Below are 19,151 nucleotides of genomic sequence, written 5' to 3'. Positions count from 1 at the left end.
ATACATCCAAGGTAGCATGAATGTAAAAAACGTAGTTCTCATGACACTATGGCAGAAGGACAAAAAATAAAAGAGATTCACAATTTCTTCAGCAACTTGGTCTCCAGCTAGTTACATATTAGTACACTGTCCAGAAGGCCTACAAAGAATCCAATGTTAGTTTTCTTTTCTATTCTCTCTCAAGGCATTAGTATAATACAGCACAGTATTTAAACCATACCTGAAACACATCTGATTATAGCTAGGGTTACAGGACACATACTAGTTAGAACAAGGCAGGTAAGAAACACTTATCATCCATCTTCTAATATATTGTTTTCATCAACAGTCCTTGCTTCATATCCCTATGCAGCAGTATTCTTACTTTCTGGACTGTTAAAACTTAAAATTCAGAGTACAAGTAAAGAAGGCCTTACTCTACGGAGCCTAACTTACCATTCTCATTGTGTCTGTCCTGAACCAAATGCTGATAGACTGAATCTGGGACTTCAGACTGACGATAGTACCATTTGACATTCATAAGGAGGTGGTCCCGTTTACTCTGAAAAAGAAGGTCTAAAGGCATTACTAAAAAGGAAAATCAGACCACATCTGAAACAATCTTCTAAAGTACAAAATTTGTTTCAACACTGAAGAAACCTGAAGTAAGACCCAAATAGGGAGGAAAACACACTTCTATGACAATGAAACAAGGGCAACGTGCTAACGACAGACTAGATTTCAAACTAGACAAAGGCAACAAGAACATTCTGCATCATCATGCAGTTGTATCTCTCTCTATAGCTGACCAGCAAATACTGATCTATTCACTCACAAAAAACTAACCAAAGAAAAGAAGCAGCAGGGATCGGAAAAAGACTGGAATTTTTGCCCCCACGCAACATGATGTTAGTCGGCTAATTTCTACAAACAAGACTTATTTACAGCCAAACATAGGAAAGAGTATCAATAGTAACATAATTCAATGCAACCATTCTCAACAGTTGTAACCAAGAGACAGCAGATTTACACACACACACACCCCGCCCAAGGACAGATGGATTCAGACATACTTGCAGATGTTCTTTAAGACTCTTTTACACAAAAGAACAGGATGCTGCACTTCAATCCCAGTAACTATAGGCTGTGACTGCTCACGTACCTCACAAAACTATCCTCCTCAAGTGCTCCTTTTCAATTTGAGAATCCAGCTACCAGTTTGTTCCTTCACAAAAGGAAACTGAAGCATAAACACCACTTAAAGAGAATTTTTAGATCAAGTTATTACAGACTCTCTGCTTCAGTTTATCTTTGAAACCCTTGAAGCCAATTCTTTCTACTGCTCCAAAACACTTGAAGAAACAGAGGAAGGCCTAAAGGGAAATTAAAATTCTTTTGGCATGAGACAACTGCAAGAACCGTTCGGTTTTTTTCTAGACTACAGTTCTCTAGATCCTACATTTAAAGGTTAAATTATAGGTTGTGGGACAAGGAAGTTATCACCATCTCTCCTGTTCACATCAGCCTGGTTCTTACAGCGATTTCCACCCTTTCTGCTTAATAAACATCAACATGTTTCCATTAAATTAACTTCTTGAAGCCTTTGATTAAAAACACATGTAATACCACAAAACACCTGATAGTGGCAGCGTTGTGCCAGAAAAGTTTCTTTAATCCGCCACTACCACGAGCTCTATGCACCGCACACCTCTAAAGCCCCTCAAGAACATACAAAGCATATTTGTGCTCTGCTTTACAGGAGAAACCTGAACCTACTTTTTTTTTTAAAAAAAAAAAAAAAAAAAAAAAGAATACATTCTCAGTCAAGACAACAAGCTTGTCTAATCCATCAAAAAGCTCAAAAGGATGAAGTCTGAGAGGCAACACCGTTTTGAGCTGCCTGCTGTTCAAAAAACATGGTTGCAGACTTCTGTTCTGAAAGAAAGTTTTGTGCGTCACAGTTTTTACGAACACACTCTGAATTCTGAAGGAAAAAAAAAGGTAAACGTTCTGTTACTCTCTTGCTACAAGTTCATAAATTCTACTACCGGTAACAAGAACTGGACGCAGCTGTGGTGGGAAACATTAACCCAGAATTTCTCTGCAAATTCTCATCACATTTTTTTAGTTGAGAGAAGAAAGCACCCCCCTTGCATTACACAAAGTCCTGAAAGCACACTCAGAAAGCATCTCTTTGCGGCAGGAGTACTACTCGCCTATGTACGGGCAGTTTACAACAAGCATCAAAAGCTAATGCTTAAATTTTCTTGGTGTGTGCCACTAAAGTTGGGTGTCTCTCAAATAATACAATGCTCCAAAAAGCATGGGGTAAAGGAGGTATAAGAACATATGTATATGGAACATGAACATGAACTACAAAATACAGTATTGAATTTTGTTGGTGGAAGTGTTTCTTAAGAACAAATGGGGGGGAGGGAGGGTGGGTGAGGGAGGAGGGGTGTCTGTGTGTAGCCCAGAGAAAAATGAAACAAGTTACTGTATCTGGGTAAACAAGAACTGGTCATGGAGAGGTCAAAGTGAGCATGAATGAATGGATACAACCCCCTACATAACCCTTCAGTGATTCTGCCAGAAGCCAGCAGTTTTGCGGCCTTCAAGTTTTGCAAGAAGGTATATCCTTCACGTACGTGTACGCTGGGGTTATACAGCAACAAAACGGGAGGGATCAAAACCATCACATTTTCATTTCCTTGGCATCACAGAGCTGTGAGTTAGGGGGTCACAACTTTATTTCAAATTAGGCCAAGGCTAAAGGAGATGGTGATGCAATTTTCTTACTGCATCATAGGATAGCACAGGGCTATTGTTAACAGCACTGGGATTAGGTTAAGGTCAACACTTACGCAGCATTCTGATACACCTGGATAGGAAAAAAAAAAAAAAAATCAGTAGCTGGGAGTAGTTTTTCCTCTTGCTGTCTGCCATAAAGGACCACCTCATTCTCTCCGCTCCTCTCAAAAGACCCTCCCAGTTTGCCATTCAGTCAATGCAAAGAGAAGTTTTTGCTTATTACCGTGTCTCCTGTAAGCTTCACTGCAAATGACCAAGTTACCCAATGTGGTTTGGAGGAAACGAAGAAAAAAAAAAAAAGAAAAAAAAAAAGAATAGCAGGGGATTACACCAGAGTTTATCAGGAATATTCACACATTAAGAGACAATGAAGGCAAAGTATTTACTATGTTTTGTAGTGTTTTATCAACTCATCACTCAATCCATAAATTCAGGACAGTCCAGAGCTTTTTGCTAAGTTCCAGCATTTAATTCGATGGGAAAGTTTTCATTTCCCATTTTGGAACTTTGTTCCCAGACTCACAGAACACCTCAGTTGTTCCCTTTGCTATGTGTTTTATTCCAGGTAAGTAGTTACTGTTCACAGTGGAAGAGAACAACAATGTTTCCTCCCCTGAAATCAGATTCACAGTCAGGAAGAACACAGGGAATAAGACTGTATTTCTGGAGGCTGGCTGAACCTAAGTTTTCAGAGAAATGATGAATTGCTTTACACTGCAACCTGCCAACAGGAATGGTATTGACTTCTTCAGGTTGACCATGTAGTTGTGAGGCATTGTCAGAGGGGAAGAGCACAAAGAAAAAGGAATTACAGGGGGTTTCATAAGACAGAAGAGTGGCTTTTCTTTCACTACACTTCAGAAACAAAAATAATTATAAAGACTCTGAAGAGCAAAGATTAAGTTCAAGTTGGAACCAAAACAGATGACAGAAAACCAATCAATCCAAATGGCATGTATAAGCATAGATATGAAACCAAGAGGTACACCAACTTTCTATGCTTTTAACTTACAAAACCAAAATTTTATTAAATAGGGATTTTAAGTGAATTATGACAGGAAAACACAAACATGGCCAATGTATTAATTGATAATTAAAAATTATCAGACTCATTATGTATCTCTCAAAATGGAAAGCAGTACATGCTCAATGATGCTGACAGCTCTCCATCATCCAAACCATAGAATGCATGCACATGGCACAACTGAATGCCTCCATATGTAAGGAATGTAGCAAAAAAAATTACAACTGAGGTATACAAGTAACTTTTCACAGAAACATCTCAGGACAATGCTGCAACTAAAAATATGTTGACATACTAATAAGCCACTATTTGCATCTTCCTGGTAGAGACTGAGTTTGGGTTGTTTGTTTGGGTTTGCTTTTTTTGTTGGGTTTGTTGTTGTTGGGCAGGGGGGGCAGCTGTGACTGATTTGACCTCTTCCCAAATACCTCTTAGGATCATTGCTGCTTTATGTCCAACTTAAATGCTTCATCTTGAAAAGTATTTTATCTGTTCACCAGCATGCATGATTTTGTGGGGTTTAACATGAAGTTTCAGTCTTCCTAGAAATATAAAACGTCTGTCACAAACTTGGTTTTTTTACATCCTTCATTGCACAGAAATTCCTAGACATGCTATTTTGTCAGCCAGCATCCTAAATATGTATGTCATTTATAAAGCAGACTATACTCAGAAGTGTCAAGGCACCAACTTCTGTGGTAGACCATTTATTTTAGAACCACGTGCACACAAAGGAATGTCCCCTAGTTCATAGTGTTGGGGTTTTTTTCCACGCCTTTACATATGAAAAGGTGCAGAGTCACATGCCAAATTCATACTTGCAGAAATCACAGCAATGGCAAGTGCTTTGAAGTGTCTTTCTGTCAGCTCAAAAAGATTCCCTGTGCTACAAAACTACATTATCCCCTTAAATGAAAATATTGTCTATTTCTGCAGCATTGAAAAGTACTCACTTGGGAGTTTTGCTGTTTCTGCTGTTTTGCTTATTATTCATTTTTAAAAACATGAATCTGTTTTGGACATACGACAAGAATTAGATAAAATCTGAAAATGGATTAAAGAATCCCAGTTCACAAGCATCTGGTCAGCTTCTATTTAAAAATAAGCCTCTCCTTTAAAAGGGAAAAGAAATAATCTTGCAGGTTTGCTTATAATCTTGCAGGTTTGCTTTAAAAGTATGAATGTACTGATTCCCGCAGCATTTGTGACATTTCCAGGGTGCCAGTTTTCTTCTAGAACACACTTGAAAAGAGAGCTACTGCACATTACAATTCACATCTGAAGAGATTCCACATTCTCTTCCCAATGTTATGACTAACCAAATTGTGCAAATGATCACAGCTGTCCTGCAGATTCTCTCAGAGGGATTTAAGCACTACACTTCATTACTTGCCCTATTTAGATACCATGTTAAATCACAACTAGCTTTGGAAACAATACAGCAAATGCTGGAGATGACAGATGGGCACACTGGAGTCAGTGAATAGTAGCTATTTCAAAGAAACAAATGGCAAAACAGAAACAAGGAAAAGAACATCTTTCCTTTCAAACATACTTTTAACGATGAAAATTTTTATCAGAAAAAAATGATCATGTGATTAATTCTAAGCTACCAAATTCTTTGCATTATTTTAACAACACAATAATATTTTATCAGTCATTCCACTGCTCAAAATAAGTATCTCATGCATTGCAGCATAAAGGCTCTGGCCTCACAAAGCCAGTTTTCAAGTGGGGTTGCTTGCCTTTTTTTTTTTTTTTTTTTTTTTAAATGCTACAAATTAACTCACTCCCTTGGGACGGAGTTTGTGCCCAAAAAATGATTATTTCATTTAACACAAACAGTTCTAATTATGCTCCATAACACAGTATTAGCCTGGCTCCAATACAAGTGTCAAATCTGACTTGCTCTGCTCGCTGTACCACACCCCTCCCCTGCCACGTTTAATTGCTACCTGTATTTTCTACTGTAAAGTATTTATTTTTACACTTACTCGATTTTGACATTTACTTATATCCAATCGAGAGAAAAAGAAAAATGAAGACCACTGATACCAAATCCCTTGGGGTGGGGGGTGGCACAAATTAAACTATCTGGAAATCAGGAGCTAAAGAGACACCACAAGTATCATTCTTCTTCCCACTCTGCAACAGTGCAAGTAATTTCAAGTTCTCAGGATATCTTTTCGTAGGCTGCTTTCCATTTAAAAAAGAAATCTGATCAGCTGTTTGTAAGCCAGGAAAACCCAGCTCAGAAATACAGAGGTTATTGCTTCAAATGAATATTATTTTCGCAGCCGGGTTATTTAATTCAGATGCATGCATATTAACACATTATTACTTCTTGCAAACACAGAAGCATTGTCAAAAGTAAGAGCTATCAGTATTCAGCAAGAAATAAAAATGTTAAATAAGAGTACTACATACAGCAACATACAATTTAATCCTCTCTGCCCCTCAAACACAATAACCCAAGAAGGCAGCCCTTTTGGTTCCTGTCCTCTTAACCTGAACCAACACAAAGACTGCAACCTTTAAACCTGTTAGTGTTATCTAATGAGTATTCCATCTACTAGAGCTTTTCTAATAGAAACATGCCTTGATGGCTTATCTCAGTGCACAAGGCAGGCCACAAAGAACAGCCAGCTTGATTGAGCGCAGTAATGGAAGGCAGGAAATGAGAAGACTTGGTTAAGCCGCGGATAATCGATCGGTGTATTCAGTGAAGTGTGAGCTATGCTGGGAATAAGCTGCCTCGGGTATCAAATATTGCTGTTTCCAGGGTAAAGTCCCATTCCTGTGATCTATGTAGGAGAAAGCATAATTTATTGACAAAACAATATAGGATTTTTTCCACAATGTCTTGCTCTTTACATTCTGTGATTTTTTACAGCAAGAATTTCTCTTGTGTCCCTTTTATTCACAAGTTTAATAAATGAAGCTCCTTTCGGAATTCATGAAGTCACCTCAGCATGCTGGAAATCAATTCAGTCTTGTGTACAAATAACTCAGGGATGTAAAAACAAACCACACACTCACCTTCCCCTGAATTTCAAAGTTTTGCACTCAGATGCATATGCATACAAACACTCATACACCTTCAGGGACACACCTGTCCTGAAGACTACACAAGAAACTCTGTTCTCTTGCTCAGAGCCACTCAGCTTTGTTGAGAGTATTATTTATTCTAGATCTCTACTACAGTTTCTACAAAGTCCAAAGCAAAAGTGTTTGTGAACTACGCCAAACATTATTCAGTACAGGCAAGTTATTTGTATACAGTTGCTTCCCACATAAGGGAAGGGGAGAGCATACAAGTTCCGTAAACACACCTGTAATTCTCAGCCTACATACCAATATGCACATATGCAAGTATAAACAACAATCTGTTTGCCTACACCTTTAAACAGTTCCAAAACATGGCCAAAATCAGTCTTAAATCATAACTCATTATCTGAAAGGTTGCATTTTGTGCATTGGGATGAGATGGGCAGATAGCTAAAAGCTTAGAATCCAGCTATCAAGGCTCAAGCCTTTTTAAAAACACAAAGTAATGTGCTACTTACCCACATGTTAATTCCCTATGTTAATTCATAGTAGCTGCCATATGTTGTCTCCTAGTGTGGGTGTTTTGGCATTGTAGCTGCTAGACTCTCTTTAGAAGAGAAAAAAAAAAAAAAATAAAGCAGCAGTCTTCAGATCACCAGAAGAGCCGTACTACCAACATTTGCTGCACTGCCATTTTATGAACACCGGATATTCTAGTGGGATGATGTACTAAAGTCACAAGGCAAGAACTCTCTAGCATATATGACAAAGTATAATTATGTATCTGAGAACTACGGAAAGATCCATCAGAAACTGCAAATAATAGCACTAAAAGACAGCATGAACCTTAGTGAATTCAATAGTAGTCTGCCTCCATCAGGATACAGGTTAGCACTGTATTTCATTGTACTTCAACTACATGCACTTCTAAGACGAAAGCTCAACAAATTGGGCCATCTAAATGCTTTTTTCCTCTTTCCCCTATCTGCTCCTCATAGTTCTGTCTTCCTCTCCACGCTTACACAAAAATCAGCTACTGTGGAATAAATGTTACCTACCAGCTCTTAATTTTATTTAGCACCCTTCCTAAAATTTCCCCTCCCCTCAATTTCTGCTTTCCAGATGTCCAAACCACCCCAAAATAATTAAGCCAAAAATCAGCCCCAGTCACCCAAGAGCTGATACGCTAGAATTCAAGAAGATGAAACCAGTATGTAGACCCAGCTTCATCGGATCTTCCCAGCAAAATCAGTGTGCTGGATTAGTTCATTGTCTTTTGCAGACACCTCAACTACTCACCCACCAGAGTAAAGTGCTTGCAGATTTTGAGGTTACAACTCCACTCAGGTCTTTAGGTGGGAGGTGTTACACATTAGCACCTCACTAGTTAGCCTAATATCACTCCGCAGAAATGGCATCAATAAGGAAGAGAGCTCTGCACTCCTAAAATTACACTTCCAAGAAAAGAAAATCCTCTCCAACACTGATAACAGCTCCATCCTCAAAGAGATATTAACTCAGCTAGAATCAGATTCTGACAACAAACTCACTCAGACACCTCTGTTCCCTTCTTCTACTACTATTTTCAGGCCCATGTCCGCTAATTATTTGCTTCCAAATGAACTGCCAAGGGGTGCGTGGCAGCAATTCCCCTTGACAGAGAGGCTGATATTGATTATGCTGAATGTCAACAACAGGATATTAATCTGTGAATTAGGCATCGTATTAAAGAAAAAGGAAACAAGAAGCAAATGAAAATACTGTTAGGCAAGTAGCCGCCACTCCTTTCCAAGACCTAAGCCCATATGGAACAATAGCTTTAGTAAGACACTTGCCAAAAGCCAAATAAAAATTAAGGCTTTCCCAAGTCTTGAAAAAAGATCTAAAAAGCAACTGTGAAATAGCCAACTGAAACTGAGTGTTCAGGCTTGACCAATTCTGTTAAAGAATAAGTTAACTATTAAAAATCTTATTAATTGAAAGTGCTCTTAAAAGTATAGGGTCATTACAGTTTAACGTGAAGCCTCCTGTTTTCTACTGAGACAGAAGAACAAAGAACTATGTAAAAAAAGATCTACTGTATAAATTACTGGCCCAAATTAGTTACAGAATGACATTTTATACACGCAAAAGAGTATGTGTAATTACATAAAAGCAAGTGCAAACTAGATTTGATCAAATCACTTGTCACTTCAAAATGAAGCTATGAGGCCACTGGTCATCTGTCAAAATAGAACAGTTTTCAATATGTTCAACTTCTAACCAGCCATTTGTACCTAGGCTCTGTGGACTCCTCTTTTTCAACACCAAAAAAGCATCCATCTTTTTTCATTGGAATTCTACTCATATTCACGCCCCAGAAAACGTGCTCAATCAGCAACTGACATCATCTTCTCTGTTTTTAGAAAGATTACAAAAGAGGTCAGTTGGGACCAAACAAGTAAGTCCTCTATGCAGTCTTTGCCCAAGGTATTTGCATGTTTCTACCCAAATTCCTAAGGCAATTTCCTCCTTACCTACAACAGTCAAAATTAATCCCATCCTCCCTACTTTTAGCTGGCAACGACACAGAAACAGAGGATCAGAAACAGCACATCCCACAACACATCAAATATCAGATATTAAATATATATTAATTCATAGGGCTTTATCGTTTGAACAGTTCAGAAAACAGAACTGAACACAGCCTCATTCAGGTTTAAGGAGAAAAAGAACATTACTCATTTCAGGTAATGACCACAAGAGGTTTCTGTATTCTGTATTAAACAAACTTTAATATTTATTCCATAAACTTTTCAGCCTTATTGGAAATAAAGCTGCTTACTGTGCCAAGATCTAGCAAGTCACCTGTTTTCCTATCAGTAAAATACACCGAAGTAGAACACCATCCTTAAAATTTCAGTGTACTTCTAAATGACAAAAAACAATTTCATCTTGTAAAAAAAGCAGTTATGCTTAAAAAATGACTGGCTTAAAATAAAACTATCTTAAGATCTTTCATGAACGTTACGGGTCATTGCTTACTACCTCATTTAATCCCTTAGTGGTATCTTTCTGCTCCGTTTCCCTTTTATGTTCTTTGAATCCCATCTGTGGTTCATGGTGTCAATTATGCCGAGCAAAAGCATAAAGTAACCACGCTCTAACAGCATACAACTACCCACGAACAAGCCTGCTTAATTATAGCTGTCAGGGCTAAGAGACAGTGTGTCCACCCATTCCCCACCACCACGAAAGCTTCTGTGGCACAAAAAGCTTTCCCCAATTGACTGCTCCCTTCTTGAGGAAAATAAGCAGCTGTCTACACCAGTGGATCCAAATCGGCTAAATGTGTATGTATCTGATGAGACCTGTGCAGAAAAAAATTTGTTTGTGCTGCCTGCCTCCATGAAAGTCAAAGAAAAAAGCATAAGATGCACACCACAGCTGTGGACAGTCAGATGGGTCCATCCAGGCTTACAATTTTTGTTTTAACAAGCCACATCCCCATGCAATACCCACACAACGTTGCATTGTGTTCATGCTGAAGATTCTTCACAAGACACAAAGCTTCTCATTTCTATATGCGCATACATATGGCACATACTCTGCTCTACTGCACAAAAATCACAGATGGAAGCAGTGGAGATGCCACATCTCAGCTATTATTTCTACAAGGATCACAAAAGCCCAATACGAAAGACACAAACAAGGGTGAGAATTCATTAATAGGCTGTAATTAAAATCACTACTAGAGAAAGCAACGAGTGCTATTTTTGATCACAGCATCTCTGTTCATGTTTGCTGCTCCTACAAACTCCGCTTTGATTACAGATTATGCCTTTCCCACAGAAGCAAACTTGGCACCAAGCTGCTGACACAGTATTGATAGCAACCCTGCTTAACACACAGGCTTATTAGCATTTCTATTGCTGCACTGCATACGATGCACATTGTACATCAAATACACTCTGTGTCAAGCATAATAAGCAAACAGTTACCTAACAACTAATGGTATTACAAATGCATTTAGCTAATCATTGAATATGCTCTGGTAATTGAATTCCATTAAGGTTTTTTTAAGCACTATCCCAAAGAAACACAACACTGAAATGAAGACACCATTCAGACTATGCCTGACATTTGCCATTAAATGTCATTTATAGTATATAGCTCAAATCTAATTGCTGAGCACCACCAGCTGCAGTATTTATCACTTCTATTAAAACAAGCAGCAGCACAGGGTGGGACTATTTGAAGCCATCACATACAGTTTAAATAGATATCTCACCTTTTAAATATCAAGAGGCCACATTTTCTTTAACATCTCACTAAGGGGTTTACCTTTTAACAGATACCTAGAACTAAAGGATAAAACAATCAGGAGACAGCTTTCTCTGCAATCCCAACACAGAGTCTGAACATTCATATGGCTGTTAAAATATCACCTAATAATCACGGGAATTTTATGACAGGAAAAATTAAAAGCACCTATGCAAACTGGCCCAATTTGCTGGCTGGGTTTTAAAATTATAAAAAGAAAAGGAAGAAAAATAAAGACTGATCAGCCAGACCCTGTGACTTGGCTATTTCACCATCTAAGCAAATTGCTGTTTCTATGAGGAAACAAAGTGTACTTGGAAAGTAAATGCCTGGAAAGTAAATGGTTCCTCGTGCAGCTTCTCAGAAGATGTCAGCATTTGCTTAGGAAATGGTCAGTTACTTAAATGTTTACATCCTCTATGAAACTGCACCTAACATGCTGTGTTACAGAGAAGGCAAACACTTTAACCCAGACCCCACACACACACGTTTTCTACACATGTCCTTTATATATTAGGATGTTCAGACACAAACTGATAAAACAGGGTCTTGACATAGCCTTTATAAAAATAATACCATCAGTAATTGATGTGAAGCAAACCAGGGCAGCTAATCAAGAAAACAAAATATAAATGTCAAGTTGTAGAAGATAAAACTCTCATCTTACCACAGAGAATTTCTAATACAGATTGTTTTTGTCTGCCACAATATCAATACCTAGAATTAGCAACACTAGACTTCATATTTTTTCTCTGTATTTATATGTAAATCAGTACTAAATAAATATACCCAAAACCCGGTCCACAGGCTGCAATCTAAACTAAATCTGTAGATTGGAAAGATGGCCTCCATTCATCTGGAAATAGCTAGATACTGAAAATGCTAGAATCACAAATAACTATACTGGAGGATAAAAATGGATGCATTTAACTGCTATAAGAGAAAATGCTCAAAAGGAAAAGTTGGGAGAGGCACAAAGAAACATTTTTTCAGGTGCTGAAAGTCATGCATGAACATGCAGACATCAACTAAGATGAACCACAAAAGAAGGAGTTCTGAAACAAAGTTTTAAAAAATATAGTGCACGTATCAGCGACACCATCTGCACTCTCATTTGAATTAAGATTAAAGTGAATACAGACAGCCAAGCTAACGTACAATTCTAAGGCTAATCATTTGTCTTGGGCAATATAATTGTCACAGCACTACAACTGTAATAAATGAAGCCAGTAATAGCTTCCACTTTAAAAAGTCAAGGTGTTAATTCAGTCAGAGATCCAGTAGTAGAATGCTTTGAGACCAGCTAGTAGTTCCATAAACCATTCAGTCATCCTGTAGAATTCAAATTAATTTATTTCATTACTAGAGGCATTGGATGGAACCCATCTTTGCCAGATTCAAATGCTCTTGACTCAGAAATCACGTATTGCTATCGAAAGTTTATACCTTCCCCATTGTTCTGGGCACAAGGATTTATATGAAGCCTTATCACGGCAAATTTTTTTTTCAGAATTTCTAAAAAACAAAACAAAAAAACCCAAAACAACCCCAAACCTGATCTAGAACTGTGTGCAATCATTGCCTATAATTGCAGAAACTGGCAGAGTACCTTACAAAAAAGAAAAAAAATCATAAAGCAAACTGAAACACTTTAACCAAGTATTACTAAAACTTACTAAAAGAATTCACATAAAACCTTATTTGACTGGTTTAGAGACAGCTCATTATTTAGATTAGTTTCCTGTAACCAAATACAATCTTCTCAGCAGGATTTAAAACATTAGGTTTTTTTAAAATCACCATGAACTTAGTTCCTCAGACTGCTTACCAGGAGTCTCACTTGGCAGGAGGAAAAATGTTCAGAGATTACATGTTAGAACTGAGTGCTCTCCCTCTCTTTCATGCACACGTTAGAGGGAAAAGCCTATTTAAATCGATGTTGAAGCACATATTTGAGAAGCTTGTGCAACTGGTCTTCAGTTCTGGCCATACAGTCTCTCTCACTTCTGCTTGTCAAGCTCATGTAATTTGATTGTACGGATGGACCAAGGTCACAGACCATGCACTCTAATGCTTTGCAAGTTGTGAGAATGTTGTCAGCCTGGAAGAGGCCTTCTCTATCAGCTGGAACCAGAGAGGAAAAAAAGGAAAAGAGAAGAAAAAGAAAGAGGGGTGGGGGGAAGAGTCCTAGCTCACTGGGAGGCTTGACCCTAAAAGGTATGGAACTACCTCAGTATTTATTACGCACTGGCACGAGCAACACTGACAAATCCATTTTCCAACACTCAAACCAACGTAAACTATAGCACTTGTCCTACAAGTGCTTTCCAATGAGTAAAGTAATAAACGAATCTTTAATACAATGCAGTATTAGCTCAAATTTAAATATTTACTATGCTGTTAGCATAATTCAAATGCAGGCGTGCTCCAGATAAACAGCTGGGAGTGTATTTTCCTGGCCCACTATCTTCACTGACAAATAGCAACCTTGGTTTAATCACCTCTCCACATTCAGCATCAAAAGGCAAATGTTAAACACCAGCTACAACTACTGCATTAGCCCTCTTCGGCATCCAGAACAGTCAACATGTGGGGAACAGAACACATTCAAAGGACATGCCCTCCCCAATCAGAAGTGAAGATTATGCTGTACACAGATTTACACCAAGTAGCAGGTTACACTGGAAGACTGCAGAAAGCATCCTGACAGCTGCATTTCCAGATGAAAGATTTATGATAATATTTTACCACAGTTAATGGAATTCTGCACCTCAAAGTGTGAAGTTTTTAACTTAAAGCACCCACACTACTACAAAACTCAAACAGCTTGTACTGAAAGAATGCTCTGAGGACTCAGAAAAGCACACAGAAAGAGCATCTGAAATCAGTATAGCATTCTCGGGTATTTCCTCACAACTCTGCCCCTGCTAATGCAGGGAAGCACTCAGTCCATACTGTCGATCACAATCTTTGATCATAAGCACAGCACAGGGAGCAATAATTCCTAGGTTTATCAACGATTTTGTAATACAAATATGCAAAACACAACAACACATCAGAAGCAGAAAACTAACATCTAGTAATAGCTTCCTTTTTTAAAAAACAGCTTTTTCAATCGTTTCAGCAACAGACATTCTGAAAAGCATACAAGGGAATACCTTTGTGCAGATTTCTTGCCATACATCGGATGCATTGTGTGATATTATATTACACACCTGCTTCACCAGGTCCTAAGGTTCAGCCATATCAAAGAACCCAATTGCCATTTTTTTTTCTTTTTTCAAACATGAAGAATATGAAAGCGCATACTGAAGCTGGTCCTTGTTAGCAGGCCTATTTTCATCTCTTCAAACTCAAAGAGAGCAATTCCCTTCATAACTGTCACAGCGTTTTTGCAATCCATAAAAAGGAAGTTCAACAGCCTTAGGTCATGAATCATAACTACAGTAGATGCAGAGCATAAATTATGTGTCCCCATTTCACAGTATTGAAAGACGTATATTCTTTTATCTTATTTACTTGATTCTTCCTATAAATCAAATATCCTGGACATGTCTGTAACCAGTAGGGTGTAAACAGCTGCAACTCCTTTCTCTAAAGTAACATTCCTAGCATTAATGTTCCAACTCCTTTCCTTTCTACAAAAATTACATGTAGATCTCATCACAACAATTCCCTGTCATTCTGTTTTTCTATATACAACAAATATAGAGATGCCACATTTATTACTGTTCCTACTGCACAGTTACTTGCAAACAGACTGGTAAAGCTGTCAAGTGGCCTTAACTCATCAAGAACCTTTTCCGTATGTAAAAGGACTGTTGTGTAGAGGAAGTTGCATACATTTTACACTGCAGTTACTCTAGCATTTCTTAAGATACTTAATGCATTTCATGAAGATGCATATTACACTGAGTCACAAACATGGGATACAGACTTCCTAGGATGTTCAGTCATTGTAAAGCATTAGTCAGCTTTCCCAGAAAAATTAGGATATGGAACCTAAAATACCAAGTGCAAGCGTTTTGGTGGTGTTAGGCTATTTGAAAAGAGTCCCTCTCAATCAGGCACCCACCAGAATTCTCCTACTACAAACCACAGCAGAAGGGATGAACCTTTTTCCCCCACAGTCATCGGTATAAGACATGGCCAGCAAAAAGCACCTTTAAAAACTCAAGTGTTGAAAGGAACTAAACTGATAATTTGACCTGCCAAAACCCTCACACAGACTGTGACTATTAATGAGTCCACTTCACAGAAATCAACACTAAAAACATAAAGCTTTGCACAAATACTTAGCTATGAAATCTGGGCGAGCAAGACCCAGAAGTTCAACAACCCTAGTAATATGCCTGATGTAAAAGGAAAGGAATTTGCAAATGGAACAACCTTCTTTACAAGCTCATCAAATCTCATTTATAGTGCCCCAGACTAGAGGTCTACTGCACTGGTCACATAAGCAGATTCCAACACCTGCCCCAGCAAAGATCCTACATTCATCCTAAGATTGAGACATACCTGTACCCAGGGTTTTGCAGCAAAACTACAACCGTCACATTTTGCATTAAAACTCCAAGAACTTCCAAAGAGCACCATGACATTAGCCTCAATTTAGGGTGCTCTTTTACCTCTCTCTACTCTCCTGATCTAAGATGTTTACTGACCTAAGGGGGGTGGGGTGGTGGATCAAAAAAAACCAAACAGCCAGAGCCATGAAGATTCACTTATCCAGACAATTGCAGAACAGGCTAAGAAAATCCAAACAGCATACTGATAACCAGAAAAGATATGCATATCTCTACAATTGTGCTGTTCCAGCTTTATACATAAACAGCAAATTAGTAAAAAGATTGATTTGACAACAGAATGTGTCTGGAAAGATAAGAACCACCCTTCCAATTCTGCTGCCTATATTTAGACTTTTTTAACCCAGACGCTTAAAACACACCATCACTTAAGTAATGATGTAAGTACCTGACACACCACACAGTGAAGAGACAATTCCTTTTACTGTTCATAAAATGCAAACCATGCATGGAATTTGGGTTCAGTAAACTTTAGGTTGTGAAACAAGTTAGTCATAGGAGATGTCTCTGCACCTTCTCTTCATTATTAGGAAACAGGAAAAAGAGGTATCGCCTCTTGAGATTCTTTATCACATATTGCTCAAGTCAACAGATCATTTCATACAGCTCATATTTCAACTGAATTTTGTAATATTATGCCGAGCTACCTTTTGATTATGACGACCACCTTTTAGAGAGCACTCTGTAGACTGCTGTGAAAGCACTCCCACCGTCTGATTAAAAAAAGTTGAGGATTCATCAAGACTCATCTCAAGAAACCCACAGCAAATCACGACTACAAGAACACAACCTGCATTGAGGGGCCTAGTTCATTACTCCACTCACCAGTCTGCAAGAGCACAGAACAAGTCCTCTCACAATCACAATGTTACCAAACTGGCAACTGCTTAAAAATACTTATTTTCATAACTCACTCTCTTAGAACTTTTATTGTGCCAGAACTTTATTTTTGAGAAAGATCCTTACATTTAGATGGATTTCTGCTTTATATTTTATGCCACAATTTCAACTAGCAATTTGCTATTTTAAAAACATTGTTTTACAAATGAAAGGGAAACACAGTTTGTAGTTTTATACAGTATTCCTTACATGTATTAACAGTACATACAGGTGGATGGACCAAGAATTGCTTTACAGAACAATACAGCTTGTATATTTTCCAAAAGGAGAAAGTTCAAGTAAAGTTTAAGATTTGCTTCGCACAAGTTTGTTTCAATAATTTTGCATTGCTTTTAACCTTAAAATGTGCCAAGTAACAAGTCACTGAAAGGAGTAATATTAAAAAAACCACTGAAGTTCTGCTTAGAAACCAGAGCAGGATACTTACGTACTAATTTAATTAAAAAGAGCTATTTTCCTTTTAAATACCCTCTAATGGCCCACAACCAACTCAGGCTGATTTAAAATCAATCACTTCAATCAAAATTACAAGTTCAAATTCTCCATGGATTAGCGCTCAGTGACTACACAGTCAAAAAGGCACATCCATCACACCTACTTTTTACCTGCTCCGAGTCCCAAGTAGGGAAAAGTAGGGTTATCTCCTTTCCACAAAAGGTGAATCTCAGCTCATGCAGACAGGCAGCTGCCAGTCCCCGAGCGCCATGTGCCCTCTGAACAGGCCCTGGGTAGCACACGCAGACCTCATGGTTGCCTTCTGTTACAGAAGAAAAAAGAATCTGCAAAAGATCTGAAACTATTATACAGTCACAAGGTGGAGCTGACTTGAAGCATTTCCCTAAGCGGCTCCATCAGTCTCTCTGCTATATCCAAAGGGGAGATGTATCGCCTTTCCTGCCACACAAGCACAGAACTCATCCCAGGTATTCAAAGAGCATCTACACTATTTTCCCTTCCGCATGCGCCAGCATTTTTGCACCTCTCACCAGTAGCCTGCCAAAACAGACATCTTACCTAGTATTTTTTTCATCTATACAAACCCATCATCTTTTGGCACAGTGTGGTGTACTAACATCAGATTTACCAAAGACAGACCAACCAACCACTTGCCTTCAACAAGAACATACATGCTCTACACGACAATCACACAGCAAGACTAGGGGTAGTACATGGAAATGTGTCAGCAATAACAACCAAGAAAACTGACATTTCAGAACATACACCAGTTGCCCAACATCTATCATGCTATCAAGTGCTTCATAGCTAAGAGGAACAATGGCTGATCTTTATGGATAAAAACAACTGCTACCTGCTTGAGCAGCAGGGCAACAGAACTTCAGCAAGAAATACTTGTAAAGGAAGCTACCCATAACACACACGTGTGCCAATAATAAACTCAGTATGGGGTAGAGAAGAAGGAACAGAGATTTTTGATTATACTCACATCTCTACAGATTCAGGTGAAGAGAGTTCTCTACCAAGACTGCCAACATTGCAGATACTTGCCACCTCCCCACCTTTGACCATGCACTGTTATTCTAGAACACTCAGAACAAAAACTTTAGTTCGACAGTTTCGGTTACGTTTTCCATAACCAAATTTCCACTACAACTCAACTGCACTCTCTCCAATGTAGCTGGAAAAATCAAAGGTGTTTATTTTACATATCATGTAAAATATTCTTTTCTGCCCATGTTTTATTTTTAAACATCTAGGTAGCACCTACAAGCTTAGCAAGAGGCTTGTGCATCTCAGCTGCCCTTGACCATACCTATTCCACCAGTACCATGCCAGTTTCACAGCTGTGGCAACACAGAAACACAACTCCCCACTGAAGTCATGGCTAGCACAGGTTATCATTTTGGGTAGCTGGCAGTGGGATGTTTATTCTGGCCTACACCTCCACGTGCTGCACTGAGCATCTTACTTTCACAAGAGCATTATCACTACCTTGAAGAGCAATACTGAGCACATCTGTGAGGAAGCCCTTTCCTGGCAAAAGGCAAGCAAGTAAAGGGCAAGCAATGGGGGACACACTTAGTGACCACAGTGACATTTCACATTCCTTAAGGAAAACCATTTTGAAAGCGGAAAACCAAATGTCTTTAATGAATTGTCTTCACCAGCGTACGAAGCATAACAATGTATCTTTGGAGACTTAGCACAGACACAAGAAATCTGACAGTGCTCAAGTACCCCCAAATGACCTGAGAGAAAATTTCAACTTCTATAATCCTAAAGGTCAGAAGCATGATTAAACATGACAGATGCCCTCACTATTCAACACTAGAGGACATGGCTAAATTTATTCTAACTCCATTTTCTCTCGCTACATGTAAAGTAGCTAATGTACCATTTAGTACTTTTTTCCCTCCTCTAAAAGCTAGAAATAACTATTTTTCCTCCATATTTTCAAACTGACACTGATTTATTTAGCAGTCAATTATCTCAGCACCAGGTGTAGGAAACAGCTAGGTTTACTTTGGGTAAGAAGGAGGAAA

The 19,151-nt window shown here is 38.5% G+C and overlaps 1 protein-coding gene across 7 annotated transcripts in view; it reads right to left on the bottom strand.

Annotated features, from left to right (window-relative positions):
* Positions 1–19,151, bottom strand: part of RERE (arginine-glutamic acid dipeptide repeats) — a 254,366-nt gene that overhangs the window by 124,147 nt on the left and 111,068 nt on the right. For all 7 annotated transcript variants that reach the window (XM_056331900.1, XM_056331902.1, XM_056331895.1 and 4 more), the window contains exon 4: positions 436–541. In XM_056331900.1, the coding sequence (XP_056187875.1) occupies positions 436–541 (106 nt within the window). The remainder of the gene's footprint in view (positions 1–435; positions 542–19,151) is intronic.

This window comes from Falco biarmicus, chromosome 3, assembly GCF_023638135.1.
Source record: "Falco biarmicus isolate bFalBia1 chromosome 3, bFalBia1.pri, whole genome shotgun sequence".
Taxonomy (NCBI): Eukaryota; Metazoa; Chordata; class Aves; order Falconiformes; family Falconidae; genus Falco; species Falco biarmicus.
The sequence above is the reverse complement of the archived record's forward strand: the minus strand, read 5'-3'. Positions and strand labels throughout refer to the sequence as shown.